Source organism: Perna viridis, chromosome 4 (assembly GCF_037379345.1).
Source record: "Perna viridis isolate PV_CMFRI_1.1 ecotype Kerala chromosome 4, ASM3737934v1, whole genome shotgun sequence".
Lineage (NCBI taxonomy): Eukaryota > Metazoa > Mollusca > Bivalvia > Mytilida > Mytilidae > Perna > Perna viridis.
This window is the reverse complement of record NC_142448.1, coordinates 25,919,092-25,935,321: the sequence shown is the minus strand read 5'-3', so window position 1 is coordinate 25,935,321 and position 16,230 is coordinate 25,919,092. Positions and strand designations below refer to the sequence as shown.

General features: G+C 33.5%; 1 protein-coding gene across 1 annotated transcript; it reads left to right on the top strand.

Annotated features, from left to right (window-relative positions):
* The first annotated feature begins 7,767 nt into the window (after nt 1-7,767).
* Nucleotides 7,768-10,901, top strand: LOC148619491 (uncharacterized). The gene is made up of 4 exons (XM_088577043.1): nt 7,768-9,203; nt 9,601-9,689; nt 10,127-10,221; nt 10,863-10,901. The coding sequence occupies exons 1-4, from the start codon at nt 7,768-7,770 to the stop codon at nt 10,899-10,901; spliced, it is 1,659 nt and encodes a 552-aa protein (XP_088433169.1).
* Nucleotides 10,902-16,230: the final 5,329 nt, after the last annotated feature.

Genomic DNA, 16,230 nt, shown 5'->3' with positions numbered 1-16,230 from the left:
GTATGAGAATCTAAGAAAGTCTGAGAATATTCTTTACTTTTTCTGATGTCATTCAGTTCCATTGGAGTTACCATGGAAATAAAGAATGTTATCATGCCATTTTTGCCGCACCAGGACCAGGGTTGGCACTTAATTGCAGGACCTCATAAAGACTGGAGTTATGGACCTATCTCAGTATTATAATGAGGTGTGTACCATAGGTACACGAAATTAATTTTAGATCGAAGATCCCAAGTGACTTTGTTTGATGCACTAAAAATACACATGTAGTACTGGAAGACAATCCGTCTTTATTTCAAAATATTGGTTTGGTTAACTTGGTATCCATTATTCCTTAATAATGAGCTTTACGAAAAAAAAAAACAAATAAAAAGTGCCAATAATATAAAAAAAGACGAAATCAAAGGGGAAAATGCCTTCAAATGCTTTATGTTTCAAATCAAGAAAAGAGGAAGGCAAACGGTTCCAAAAAGATGAATAAAATATAAGACAAGAAACATATTATTACACTTCTTTGACAACACAAAACGGAGCAGACGACCATAAACTTAAATATCGGTTTTATGTGCGACATCTAAGGGTATATAAATGTTGGAAATCTATTGCTTCTGTCATTACAACGACATGAAGTCGGCAGTAAAAGTAGAATCAGTATGCAATACATATTATGAAAACAAATTACATTATTGAAAAAAATCATACATCATGATTGATCGAAGTGGTATATGTACTTTCTAGCTGGACACATTCCACAACAGTTCGACTTCTATTGGTTTATTTGAAAAATCCTATTTCAGGTTTTCTTATACAAGATAATGTAGAAGCAGTAATGGAATTTCAATGTTTTGATTCCATAAGTTGCAAGGAAAGTTGCATTTGGATAAAAGATTTTATCATAGCTAGCCTATTGATACTTGAATATCTCAAATCAGTTAAAACATATGTAAGTTTCAGTCAAAAAAATCAGTCAGTGGTTGGAACGTAAAAAACTCTATCAAATTCGAATGTTTCTTCTGTGATTAGTGCAATGATAATACTGATTACCAGTAAGGCTTGGGATGTACTAACTAATTAAAGATTAATCAAGGGAACCAAGGTTATAGCGGTTATCAAAAGAATGTAATCCAGGGACAAAGACCAGACATGGAAAACAGATATACACAACAAAGAACATAAAGTAACTAAAATCATACATACAAAGTAACAAAAGCAAATAAGCAACTCGGACTCCACTCAAAACTGGGAGCATGGACCAGGTGCAACAGTAGGGTAAGCATCCTCTGCTTTTCTAGAAACATCCGCCATGTTAAAACACTTTTGCGTAATGAATTAATTTTATAAGTCGCTTGAATTGCAAGGTAATAATCGGTTTAAATGCGTTCATTTAAAACCTATATTTTTTTCATCCCTGTAAATATGGATACATTATGTTGCTTACATCAAAGTGACTAAATATTTTCAATATAATGAAAAAAGGTTTGCATTTGAGATCTCCATTTTCTATCGAGTTTAAAACAATTAACTCAAGCAATGCAAAAGTAAGTTTCATTTTTCCTACACAATCATGTTACACTGAAGGAACACCAGTAATAAATAGTGTTAAGCTCTCTAGAGTAATGTAAGTAATGAAATTGAAATTGATAAATATGTTTTATTCATGCAAAACTTATTGGTTTTTGATAACATTTTTGGGGAAAATCATTTTTTTAAATTATTTTTTTTTAACAATAACATCACATTTCTTTCTTGTGAGTGTCTTTTTTCCATGTCTTGTCTTTGTTCCTGGATTATATTCCTTTGATTTCTGCTTGAATCTTAGTTCCATTGATTACTCTTTCAAAATTGCTTGTTACCAATGACATCAGGATTCCAAGCACATCACGAAGTTTCCTGTCCTTTTCCACAAGTTGCAAATGAGCAACTCGGACTCCACTAAAAACTGGTAGCATTGACGTACATTGACAAGTAATATGGATGAAAACTATTTAATAGGGTATGACTTTATAGGTTGTCCTATTGCCCGGGACAAGTGAAAATACCATCCAGACAAGTAAAGGTTGAATCATACTTGCCCAGGATACAACCAGATTTTATTTGTTTATCAACATGTACTTAGTAAAGGACAACCTAAATATCAATCTGGATAAATAGAATTTTCATCAACTAGCCCAATAGGACATTGTTTATAAAATGTTAATGTCAAACACTGTTTAGTACATTATAATTACACTACAAAAAACAATTTCTGAAGGATACACAGAAAATAGTCAGAGAGTAATACATTTCTTTTTTTATAGATTAACAGTCTGCTCGTAATATTGAAACCACCTTTACGTTTGTGATTTTCTTATTTTTACATCCATTTTTAGAATGATACCTCAGTCTCCTTTTTAATATACAATGATTCAAATTAATGACTATACGAACATAAAAGGAATGTATTTCAATGCATATTCAATTTAAAAAAAATAAAATAAATTTATAAAACACATTACAGTGTGATATAGCAAATACAACAACAACCATGTGTGTGTGTCATTTGTACCATTATCATTAGAAGATGATGATTGGGGGTTTTTATAGTCTTGACTATCCTTACGGAACTCGCACGACTGCCCCTTACGGGGATTCTATTAGTAATGCCGATAAGTAGTAGAAGGTAGCGGAGCCCAGCCTTCGGGATACCTGACCGAAGATTGATTGATTGATTGATTGTTGGGGTTTAACGTCCGAGCAGCAGTATTTCAGCTATATTCAGACGATGAACATGAAATGGATGATAAAATGAACATGAAATGATGATGAAATGAAAAATGGGATGGGACACAAGGACAGTAGGGTCGACAAATTTTGATTGCCACTAGAAAAAGGGATGGATGGGTAAGATTGGGTAATTTAGCCTCCTGCGGCGGAGCGCAGTGGTTCCTACTCCTATCGAATACCACAGCAGGATTCTTTAACGTGCGAGGAACGTGGCATCTTTCCCAACACGATGCACCACTATGGTTTGCGGTCATGTTTTCCGTATTATAGCCTGACAACCCCAGCATTAACATGCCAGGGGTACCCCATTCCACCACCTGGGGCACACATCCCAGTTGCTCTGTGGGCAGAGCGCCTTGCCCCCGGCTAGGTTTCTGAGCACTATTTAGTCGCCTTTTACGACAAGCTTAGCACTGCTGCAGGCCTATTCTTTTGACACCCGGACCTGCACGGGGCACCTGACCGAAGAACTCAGTCAGAGTATGTCCTACTAGCGGCTGGGCTGCTGTGTTGACGCTCTGGCCTACTCTTAGACCCTACGTGGGTCCGAGAGCGTTTCCCCACTCTAACTGTTTGGTAGTACATCAACGTGTAGAGTGATCATTAGAAGGATTTTTCTATATCCTTATATACTTTAATGGACTTCCGGTCTTCTTGTCAATTATGTTGATCTCTGCACATTATATAGTTATATTGCAAACCAAGCGATTAAGAAGAACATAATCTAGATTCCATGCGTGATACAAATCGCCTATGTTTTCTCTCTTTAACAAGTGATTTACGACAGGTCATCACCTTATAACACCTGTCTATGTTAGGAGAAACAACAACAGTACAAATTGGTGTTATATGTTACAGTGTGGGAGAAGGCATAATTTAAAACCAAGATCCATTTCGGGAAATAAACAACAATAACTTTGTCAAAGGTTTGACATTTATCTCCTTAAGATGCTTGGATACACTGAATCTGTTGCGGTCACTTGACAAGGCCAACGATGATAAATGGACATTATTTAACACCAGTTCAAATTCGTTACATAAATACCCATGTCCGTGTGAACCATATGATATTTGTTATTTAATACTATCTCTAGTTACTAAATCCACCTTAGTCGTCTACTATTGAATATATAGGTTATCAGCTAGCTTAAATAAAATTGTTCTTCAGAAGTTAGCTACCAGTACATTCAGCATTCGTAGTCTGATTAGGAAAGGTAGAATAGAAGATATTAAATAATCAAATATAACAACATAATTTATAAGGATGCTTCGGTAATTTTTTTAGTTATTTGTTGAAATCGAATCTACGCACTTTAGCTTTTCTTGAAACTACTATATGTTTTATTGTTATTGTGCAACCTGACTTAATATTCTATAAAACCATGATTTCGATTACAGTCGGCCAGCCTTGAAAGGCTAATGATGCACTTCCTAATTGTAAACAATAATGATTAAGAGCACAGTTAAATTATCTTAAGTAGTATTTTATTCTGTGTTCAAATTGTAGTATGAAAACGTCAATACTTATGTAAATGACTGATATTTTTTCTCCTATGAACCGACCTGTAACTTTTTTTTTTATTTATTGTTTATATATGTTTGATTATTTAATTCGTAAATCTAATTTTAATCATTTTAATTAAATCTAAATTTATTTATTTAAAATAAAACTACTGTTCTGAGTATATTCACAACTTCCATGGTAGATCAAATCAAAATCTTGATTGATTTGTCACAATATTATTAATCAGGAATATTAAACTAGGTATAATTCCAAATAATATGTCCCAGATCCTTGCTTAATTGAATTAACATAATTACTACTCTGTCATGAAATCAACATATTTTCATGTTTTTTATTGGATTATTCACAGTAAAATATTAAATATCATGATGTTTACAACTTTTCCAAGCAGAAAAATGAGAATTAGAGTAAATGAAAATTAAAACAATTTCTAACAAATTTATCCAAATTCACAGCTGTTGGAGGAATCTTTTAACATAAAAGCAGTTATGAAATCACAAAAAGTCTTATCAGTAGTTCTGGCACTAAAGTTAAACAGTTCGTTATTTAATTTTAATCTTGAACTCTCTACGTATTTGGTTCTAAAAATGTGTTTATTTACCATTTGAATATCCTACTTATATTTTCTCAATAATTTAAAGGTTTTTTTGAAAGTTAAAATTTAGATATTCTGAACCATCAGTGACATAAAAGAACAAACGCCGTAAGTGAGAAGTGTTTTGACGTTTTAGCGGGATAAGGTTTCGAATCTATATCACATATGATTTTTATGATTTTTTAACGAAATTTATAACACATCACATGGAACGTTCGATAATTCACTGTTATCCAAATAATTTTTATTGTATTAGTAGTGTTCAGGTGATCTTACAACCACGTGGGATGTTTCACACGCTTGTTCTTTTCTGTTATTATCATATGATCCTGAATTTAAGATGTCAGGATCGTTTGCTTGAATGCAGATCCTTGCAAAATTAAGACTTTCAAGGTCAGAGAAAACTAGGACTATGTTAAGTGCGTATCGACTGATTCTAAATTTACTATGCAAATAATCAATGATTTTGCGAATTTAAGCACTCATAACATTACCGTTTTTTATTGGCATAAATAATAAGCAGAATTATTTAATGTCTTTACTTTCATAATATGAAGGGTTAATTACTGATCTATTGACATAAATATGATCATGGAATTTGATATAAACACCTTGACCAATCGTTGACATAGCAGTAAAGTACTCTCACAAAGTTTATGTATCATGCCTCATAGGATATGGCCCGTTTAGCCGAATCTATGTCCCAAATACTTTTTATAAACACTATTTTTTTCTGGTTTTGTGTTGTTTTCTTGCATGAATGTTGTATTTCTGAGACAACAACTAAATTCGTAACGGGTAAATTAATCGATGTGTGGCACATTTGACTGTGTATGAAACTTTATAAACCTTTGACTGTGTATTCGAAATGTTTTTAAAGGTAAAGAATTTTTCGAGAAAAAAATCTATTTTTATCACTATGAGTATATCATACTTGTTTTCAAGTTACTTAAAAGGGATGAATGAATGAATGAATGAATGAATTAATTAATTAATTAATTAATGCATTGATTTGAATTGACAATGAGTTGAGCTTACTGATACATACACAGAAAATGAAAATTCAGTTGTAAAGATTTTTATTTGTAAGTTTAGTATATCTTCGCAACAACTAAAAAAAATATTAGATTTACTATTTACTAATCAGGTCAACATATATTATGGGGTAGAGTGTTAAAACCAAAGTGTATACCCAATAATTTCTAAAACTCATTTCAGAATAAACAGATTTTTTTCTCATACAATTATAGAATATATTATGTTTTGGTTTGTTGTTTTGACTATTTGACCAGTGCACCTGATCCGTGCGCTCCCATTTTTAAAAGGAGTCCTAGTTGCTAATTTACGTTTGTTGTCTGGTATGTATTGCTTTGGTTATATTATGTTCTTGGTTGTGTGTGTCTGGTTTTTTTTCATGTCTGGTCTTGGTCCCTGGATCACATTCTTTTGATTTCCACCGGAATCTTGGTTCAATTGATTACTCTTTATCTAGTTTTTAGTGTTTTAAAGTTATATATATTGTGTTTCTCTATATAGAGATCAGAAATGTTCTTCAAATATTGCGGTTCGTTGTATATTGCCTTTAGAAGTATCCGGTAAATATGCATTATTACATTTTGAAACAGCTTTTGTGATTTAAGGTAGATCAAACCTTTAACATGGGGCATTCTATTCTGTTAACTTGCAAGATCATACAGAAGTATACATTTTCAGTTAACAAAGAGTGTTTGAAAAGATGCAAAGAAATGTTTCTAAAATTATTCAAAAGATATTCCGCATAAACTTAAATATGGAAACATTACAAACATTAACTTTATAAATCCCCTTTCAAAGGGAGGATAATTGGCGGGGAAATGTTCTATAGAATTGTAATGGGGATTTAAGGTGTTTTTTTTTTTAATATTACAAGAAAATGTATAATATGCAAATATGCATAAATACCAAATAAGAGTTCATTACACAAATTTTAAGAAATTTTATCTACCAGTTTTTTTAATAGTAAGCGAAACTTTTAAAATTCCCTGTAGAATCAATATGAAATTTTGTATATTTGGGCTGAATTATGTCAAAATTAAGTTTGGTGACCTACATTTTATCCTACAATTTAACAGTATGTTCGTTCAATGTTATCTTTGAGAAAGAACAGGAAAATCTACCTAACTGAAATATTAGGTATGATCTTCCTTAAGTCAGAGGTAAAACCATTGAATAAATATCACTTTGACTATTTTAGACATTGTTATCTTTTTTTCATGCTATCTTTTTTCTGTTTGTACTCTTATTTTCATGTTTCCTTTTCCTTGGTGGAAATAATTACAATACCACAAATTACCGACTAACAATAATGATATGATCATAATAATGTTATTCTGGTCAGAAACACCAAACTTCTATTGACCACACAATGGTAACAATATCACATCCTTAATTCAGAAAACTAACGATCCGGGTTTTCCGTGCTAATTACTTCCAATACTGACTATGAAATAAATAGTATCATCATGAATGTAGGGTAAAAAAATCAGAGACAATTTTCTGGTAGAATTGACAATGATTAATCAAGAACAGTAAATGATCGGAATGACTTAATAAGATAGTTAAACTTAATAACAATTGGTGGTAAGAATGAAAAATGATCCTATTTTAATTAAGTTCTCCATCTTCCCACCTTTTGTTTGTGTATTCGAGCGCTATAGACATGATAACTATGAATAAAACCATAAAAATTGTCATCTTTGACACCCTGTCAACATAAAGATCTAGTTTGTAGCTGTATTCACTTGATGGTTATAGCTAGAAATATATGGTAGTCAATCTGTTATAACAAACTCGTTCATTTCGAGCAATTCCTTTTTACAGTTTAGACCCTTATATTGAAGTAGAAATGGACTATACATGCATTATTTCGATAGTCACAGTATTTTTGAAAATATTTGGAGTAAATGGTCAAGGATTTGGAACTCAATTTTCGCCTTTTGGACAGCAAGCATTCGGTGGAAATGTTTTCGTGCCTCAAAATTTTCCTCGGCCGATACAACAGACCATTGATTTAGAGCAGCAAGGCACATTTTCAATATCTCCCCCAGATGGTTCAGCAGGTGTACAACTTCTTGAAACTACTGTGACTGAGGGTGGTCGCGTTATTCTCCGAGAAGGAGGTCAGCAAAGCGCACAGGGTGGACAAATTGGTTTTCAAGGCCAAAATTTCGGCAATATTCCTCAGCCGGGACAGCGTGCTATTATCGGACAGTTTCCTGGGGGTGGTATTCAACCTCCAAATGTACAAATTATTCAAACAGGTGGAGGTTTTGGAAATCCATTTCCAGGACTTCAACTTCCTTCAGCAACACTTATGCCACCCGTTGCTATACCAGGTACTCAAAACACTCAAACTGGAGGGACCAATATTATAGGAGGAAACCTACAAGAAGCATTGCCCACTTCTGTTCCAAATACACAGGTCAACATCGCGGCAGGCCAAACTATAGGAAATATCCAGCAAAATCAGGCTTTTTTACAGAACAATGTTCAAGGAACTCAGCAGTTTACAACGGGAGGTTTTCAAGTCAATCAACAGTTTGGTGTAGGGGGTATCCAAACAGCAAATAACCAAGATGCTATGGCAAATGCAGTGAATTCTATAACCGGATCTGATACATTTGGTGAGCGGTTTAACTTAATAGATCCAACAACAAACAATGATGTAGGTGATATCTCAAATACAAATGTACAAACACAACAGAACCAACAATTTCAAGTAAATCAAAACGTTCAGCAAGCACAAAACAATGCAATATTTCGACAACAGCAAAATCAATTTCAAAACCAGGGGCAGTTTCTAAATGCCCAAAGTAATCAAGTTACAGCATTTCAAACTGGTGCAATTCAAGTCGGTCAGTTTCCTGGTACAAATCAACAACAGAACGTTCAGTTAGGAGTGTTTAACCCAGCAACACAACCTCAGTTTATAGGAAGTCAAGGTCAACAGTTTGGAAATATACCAAGGTCTGCCTTTGAAACTAGCAATGACATACAAGCTTCAAGCAACACAAATTCGAACATCTCTTTAGCTCATCCACGAGATCCAAGTGTTGGTGTATTCATGACGGATATTTTCACAAACACTCTCCCCCAGCATGCAACATCGGTGTTCACACAATTTGGACTGGCAGGATTTAAAGATGTATTTCCTGATGATGTGAGGCCTACCCCAAATGGCGTAAGGCCTTCCTCAATGCCAACATTGGCTCCGGGAATTACATTTACAACAATGACCCCAGCATCAACAACAACTGCTCCCCAATATAGCTGTCAACACAGGTAAATTATCTATAACACTCTGTTTTCATTGATTCTTAATGATTTCTTCAACTGTACAAATAGTTCAAACGATTGAACTCATATTATTCTGAAAATCTTAGTAGGTTTATTTGCCAACATTACGATTCAACCCTTAATTTCTTTCATAAAGACTCCAAAATTTTCGATTTATACTCTGTCATAGACAATATTACTTGTAGAAAATTTGGAGCTGTCAAATAATCATATTTATTTGATATATATATAAAAATAAAATTCCAAAACGAAATATTATCAAAAGCATGTAAAATGCATTATCAATATTTTTTGTTTTGGTGTTGTTCAAAAATATATCGGTGCGGTTATTATTGTTGTTGATCAAATATCACATTTGTTTTATATTTCATATAAATTTCAGTCAATGCCCAAAAGGTGAAGCTTGTGTTTATGATGATAAATATAGATGTCCCAAATGGATACCTCTGCTAGAATGTAAATGCATGGCTGGTAAGTGGTATTAACAATATACCCGATACATATACTGTTGCATGGTTTCTTTTAAAAGTTTTTATGATATCCTTTCATTCAGAACTGAAATTGGATGTAATCTTAAAATGTATATTCGTGATTTTTGACGGCTGAAATTGGATGTAATCTTAAAAAATATATATATTCGTGATTTTTTTTTATAGAACCCCTGAAATTCCAACCGTGAATTAGGAGGGAATATTGTAAACATATCAATTTTCGTTATTTTGGACAGACAAGCGCGAAATACAGTTTCCATGAATTGATATTTAAAGCTATAAAACGATAAATATTTTTTTTAAACCGTGCAAATTGATACCTGCGATAGACTTAACAGAATCCGGAAACTTTAGCAAAAGCGAATATTAATTTCAGTATCATTGGTTTCCAGTATACAAACCTAATATATGTTGTAGGTTGTATGTATAATGATTGGTTTATAAGGAAGAATTTTGTCATACCAGTAGATCGATGTGGAAACCATTGTGCCTGTGAAAGAGATGATGGTGTGGTAGGTATTCCCGACTATTTAATCTTATTAGTCTTTGTTCTTAGGTTTAACATATTTTATTTGCTCAAAACAAAATGGATTTGACAAAAGTAAATCATACTTATTCAGTCATTTCCTATATAAAATATATAAACATACACAAATATAGAATAAGACAGCATGCTTTAACAATATATCAACTATACATTACTATAATGTGCGTAACTAAAAGTCACCTGGAGAAAAAAAATAGTTTGGAGAAGGGAGTGTGATGGTGGTGACTATCTTTAACACAGCAAAACACAAAAAAAATATCCGCTTCATTTACAAATCATACAACAAGAAATCTTTCTGATTCTTTTAAGTACTAGTAAACTTGCTGAAAAATACAAATAATTTCCTCATTTGTCTTTGACGTGTGAGTCATTTATTTTAAGTTAAAACACTTACTCTGTGAGAATGAGATGGAGATCTCAATATTTCATTGTAATTCTTTTAAGCTGCATACACAGACGAAATGCATGATCACCAATTCAACAGGAGTAAGCTTCGTATAATAAATCGACAAATGCATGCACTTGAAAATTTGTGATCTTTGCTTTTTCCTTTTTTTTCTGTCACTTGTATTTCTTAATAGTGTGTAATTGTTTTTGCTATTGTAGCCAACTTGTACACAGATAAACTGTCCGGAAGCTCCTTGATGCCAATCGATAGCTGTTTATAAACATGGCGTTGACACTATTGTTAATTTCCTAGAATATCTGCACATTTCTGCAGACAGCAGAAAGCCACTTAACATGTCTTTCACTTCGGAGGTGGGGCTGGTAGATTTATTTGAAGCTGTTATTAAATAAATTTGCCCATTCATTACTTTGTCATCATAACTCAATCTATTGTCTTTGAAGAGACATTCATTAGAAAAATTATATTGTACATATGTATTTAATAATAAACTGTATATAATATTTTCTTAACAACATTTTGATTTTGAATGATGTGAGGAATTTTTAGAAATATTTTACCCTAACAATAAAGATGCCATCATTTGTCAAATGTATGATGTGTTCTTTGCAAAGATAGCTGTTTTATTTGTTTCACAAGGCAGCCACCTTGAGTTTATATAAGTATCAAACCATCAGTTAATAAAAAAGGAACCATTAAAGGAAGTAAACACACATACACGTCACAGATTTTAACGATGGCGTCCTTTGTTGTGTAGTTTTGTAATGTTCGTGAAATTGACAACAGTTCAGTCAACAGGTGCGAAATATAACATAATTTGAACCCTTAATGACCGAAAGAGTGGGCATGTTAAAAAGTGTAGAATGTGTTGTCCTTGGGTCGTACTCTTGTGTGATTTTCATTTGTGCCAAAGGGGGACCTATAGTGCCATATTAATTACATGATCATTTTTTTCTTTCTTTCTAAAAATATGTATGAGAGTGCTAAATAATGAAAAAGCCCATGTATTCTGGCTTGATCTGTCTGATGGAATTTTTCAAAATTTTGACTTCGTTACTTTGGTCACCACAACGTGTGTGTCTATTATCTAACTGGCATAACATGCTAGCTAATCGTTAGATTTCGAGGAAAACAGTTCTATTTTTGTGGTGCACATAGTCCATCTCCTTATATTTCACTTTTTTTTTTAAAGTTTCTATATATCAGTTATTCTCAGTTTATATCATGTGTTTAATTGTATTCTGACATTTCTTTTTTACTTTCTCCACCTGAAAACATTCAAATTGTGATCTCTCTAAATAATTTTACTAGCACATTCCTTTACATGTGTTGTAAACAGTGAATCATATTCCATCCACCATAATCTTTTAGTTTCTCTTTGAGTTCGCTGCTCCAGTATCGTTTTTCTCATTCTTATTTTTTTTTTATTTTATTTTTGCAATACAAAAATACCACTCATACAAATATTGCGAATTAAGGTAAACTGTACACGCGTGTTTAAGGAGTAACCTCTAATCAGCAGCATTAAAACCAGTTATATAGGAAGTTCTAATTCCAAAAACAAAATACAAGCAAGAAGTACTCAAAACAAAACAAAAAACACAAAGAAAATATGATGCCAAGTTGAAGGTCAAGAAGTTCCACTAAGTGTAACACTAAGAATAAAGCCTCAGTGGTTTAGTGCTTCTCATTGTTTTATTTCGGAAAAAATTTGCAAATTTCTGAAAAAAATCTATGATATAAATCACAGACAAGTCTAGCTAATGGGTTGGTGAATATCCTCATGCCTTTGACCCAACAGCAATGGCATCGACCCAGTGGCTGCTAAATACTAAAAATAAAGAATGCTAGATAAGAAATGTCAATGAACTCGCTATAGATGACAAACATGGCTGGCTTCAAAATGCCGGGGACATTAACCTAGTAATCTCAATTCTTTACATTTCTAACTGCAAAATAATTGTCCATGCAAGTCACCCGCCCACATTGAATATATGTGACTGATTATTAAACAATCCTAAAAAGAAAGCTATAGACCATAAAAGTAACACAGTGTCTTAAAATGTCACGAACAACAGAGCATGATGTCGGAATGATCGTATAAAATATTTACAACACAACAATGCCTTAAATATATTTCAATTACAGCATAGTTACCACGAGATCTAGATAGCATACAAACAGATATATTATATTTAGCAAAACAGCTTTGTATATGTAATTGTGTAATCACTCTAAATGACAGTAGAACATGTGCATTGTTTTGAAAAGTGACGATTGTCACGGGGAACTCATAGAACTTTTCTTTGCCTATTTCGATATTGTTTTTGAGAGAGTAATCAAGGGACCTAGGTTATAGCGAAAAGAGAATGTCATCCAGTCAAAGACCAGACATGGAAAACAGTCACATACAACAAAGAATATAAAGTAACTAAAATCACACTTACAAAGTAACGAAAGAAAATGAGCAACTCGGACTCAACTAAAAACTGGGAGCATGGACCAGGTGCACCGGTTGGGTAAGCGTCCTCTGCTTTTCTAGAAACACCCGCCGAGTTGCTCATAAAAAGTCAAGCCCGGGGTAGACGAAAGAGGAAAGGAAAACTATGACACGTACGTTGAACAAATCAGTTTTCATGACGCAGATGGATACACCGTAACGATCAACGAGTTCATGATGACGGCCATAAAACTTTTGTAGTGATGACTTCAATCTTGTAGCAACATAACCCTGTTCCAGAAGCCTATTTGTTTGAATTCTAGCGCGATACAAAAAGTCTGCGTAGTCTCGGCAAGCTCTGGTATATCATGAGTTGTGATATGAACACTCCATACGCAGGTGTTGAAGGGATGTTGCCACAGATGAAAGGAAACTTGACAATTTTGAATGAAAAGTCATCACGTTTGTCGTGAAGTTTGGTCAATAGTTTTCCTTTACCTCGATTTTGTAAGTCAAGATATGAGACCGACTTCAGTGTCTGTAGTATTCTTTATCTCAAGTTCTTTGGGGTAGATGCCATGTATCAAATCCCCCAAATTAGGATTGTTTAAAGATAATACGTCATCTATAACGCGGAAACTGAGATTAAAGGATCTAGCTAAACGATATTCTTTCTTTCGGATCAGATCAGCTATATAGTCAGCCTCATAAGAGTGAAGCAATAGGTAGCAAGTAGAGGAGCACAATTTGATCCCATTGGAATGTCGACCGTTTGTTGAAAAACGCGTCCACCACACTGGACAAATATGTTGCCGATTAAAAATTTCAGCATTTTGTGAACATCTTCTTCTGTATATTTGGAAGATGATTTAGAATTATTTCTTACAAAGTATGAGGAATCTCTGCCAATAACTATATATTTGTATCTAGGTGTACCATCTTTTTTTGGAAAAACAACGATGTATAATGTTTTTAAGTCATATTTTAACTGAGTATGTGGAATAGACTATACAGTGTTAAAAAATCATAGGTTTTAATGCTATTATATTCTGATAGTAGTCTTGAACTCATTGCCTCCAAAAGAATTTTTCAGGATCCACATTGAATTAATACCACTACGGGAGTGACAAGTGTTGTGGTAGGACTGCAAACCCTCTTTGACAGCTGTGAGTATAGAAGTTAAAAGTTTTGAAAGAGGTTTGGTGGTACATTTTGCAGATCCAGCAATGTAACGTTGTTTGTGTGAATTCTTGTGGAGTTTAGGAATCCAGTACATGGACGGTAAATCACGGTCATCGTCCTTGGTAGAAGGCCCGAAAGAGGATAGCACAGATTTATGGTTTTCCACAATTTCTTCTTTGGAGTGTGTGTTAGCAGTATAGGTCTTATCACTGCTATTAATTTCTATGTCTACATCTGATAATAAACATTGGATGTAGAATATTTTGCAGACAAAAACAGTGTTGTTTTGGGCTTTGTCTGTTGGTACAACAACATATTTGTCATGTATAGTAGACAATTTTTTTTGCTGCATCAGGGTCCTTGAAAACGGATGTAGCATTGGTATTCATTGACCTACTTAAGAATTTCATTTGTTTCAAAATTAAGGACCTCACGGCCTTTAACCACTCTGACAGAGAATCAATATATTTTTGTTCTCGTTTTATCCATTTTCTTGTGTAGTCCTCCACGGCATCCATAAGAACTTTTAAGTTATAATTCCAATTTATGGAGAGCGGTTCACGGTACTAGGGACCTTTAGAAAGGATATTACGCAGAGATTTGTTTTCGATGATGGACAAATCTCCCGTAACGACGTGACCGGAAGGACCATTTTTGAATGGAGAGTTTTTACAAGTACAGTCAGGTGGTTTTAGATGCAATGCGGGTGAAGTATAAGGATATGAAATAATTGGTATGGATTTGTCTTTGAAATATGGGGGAATTTTGTTGGTAACATTTTTGTGATGAAGGATGTTAGCCAAATTAATTGCATCTACACCTTTGTTGACAAACGGTAGTGGAAGAAATTATCGTTTTTCTTCATCTTCACAAAAACTGGTTTAAGGAGGCTGTGGAAAACAATATCTAAAATGATGGCAACAGGTCTGTATAATAATGAGGTAGGGTCAGAAACAGGAGTGCCAAGACTTGTTTTGTAAAGGGAGTGTAGTAGAGTGAGAGGTATAGAAAAGAGTTTGGTTCTAATGTGATGAAGTCCAAGAGGCTTTGTATGAAAGGAAGGAGACCATCTATTGAGACGTCATGTAACTTAAGTGACGTATAGTGGCGATGGCCATGACTCCTTTCCCGTCTTGGAGTTTTGTAAAATAAATTCATCAAATTAGCAAACAATTCCAACAAAAGTTGTTATTCTAAATATGCATGACGATAAATTCTTTTCAATTAAAATAGTTAAGCATAAAAATTTATTTTTCAGGTAAAATATAAATAAATTTACATACAAAATATGAATTATTTTATCTAAATGAAACATTTCACAGAACCAAAATTGGATATAAAATAACAAAGTTATAACGTTTTGAAAATTGGGATTCTTATCATGAACTTTTCAATTGTTTATTCATTTGTTTATTTGCCAACCAATTTGACACTTAATGATATGCAAATTAGTGAATATGACATCACTAATGAGATTGGCGAACTCTCCTATAAAATTCAGTTAAGACTATGGAAATATCTCTACCTCCTATTGTAGTTTTTATTCATCTTGGTTTGAACATAGGCCTGGCTGCATATTTTTAAATGCAAGCCTATGGCTAAAAAACTTTACTCGGAGATTTGTTATCTAATGCAAGGACTCAATATAACACACTCCTGTCTAATGATAAAAAACCGGTCGTAATCAAAAGTGATGTTCATTTTACCAGAGACATTTAAATCCACGGGGAGGGGGGCAACTTAAGTTCAATGGGTAGGTGCAGATGTGCGGCCAATATCGGTCTACTTTTAATGAAAGTGATATATGAAAAGGGTAAAAATTTTACTTTCATCGTTTCTGATTACGGAATGTCCCTTTGAAAATTAAATATTGAACATTGAGGTCTTATTTTTCATTCATTCTCTTCTGTGGTAATCATCCGTAGATGATAATTTAACTCTCCTTT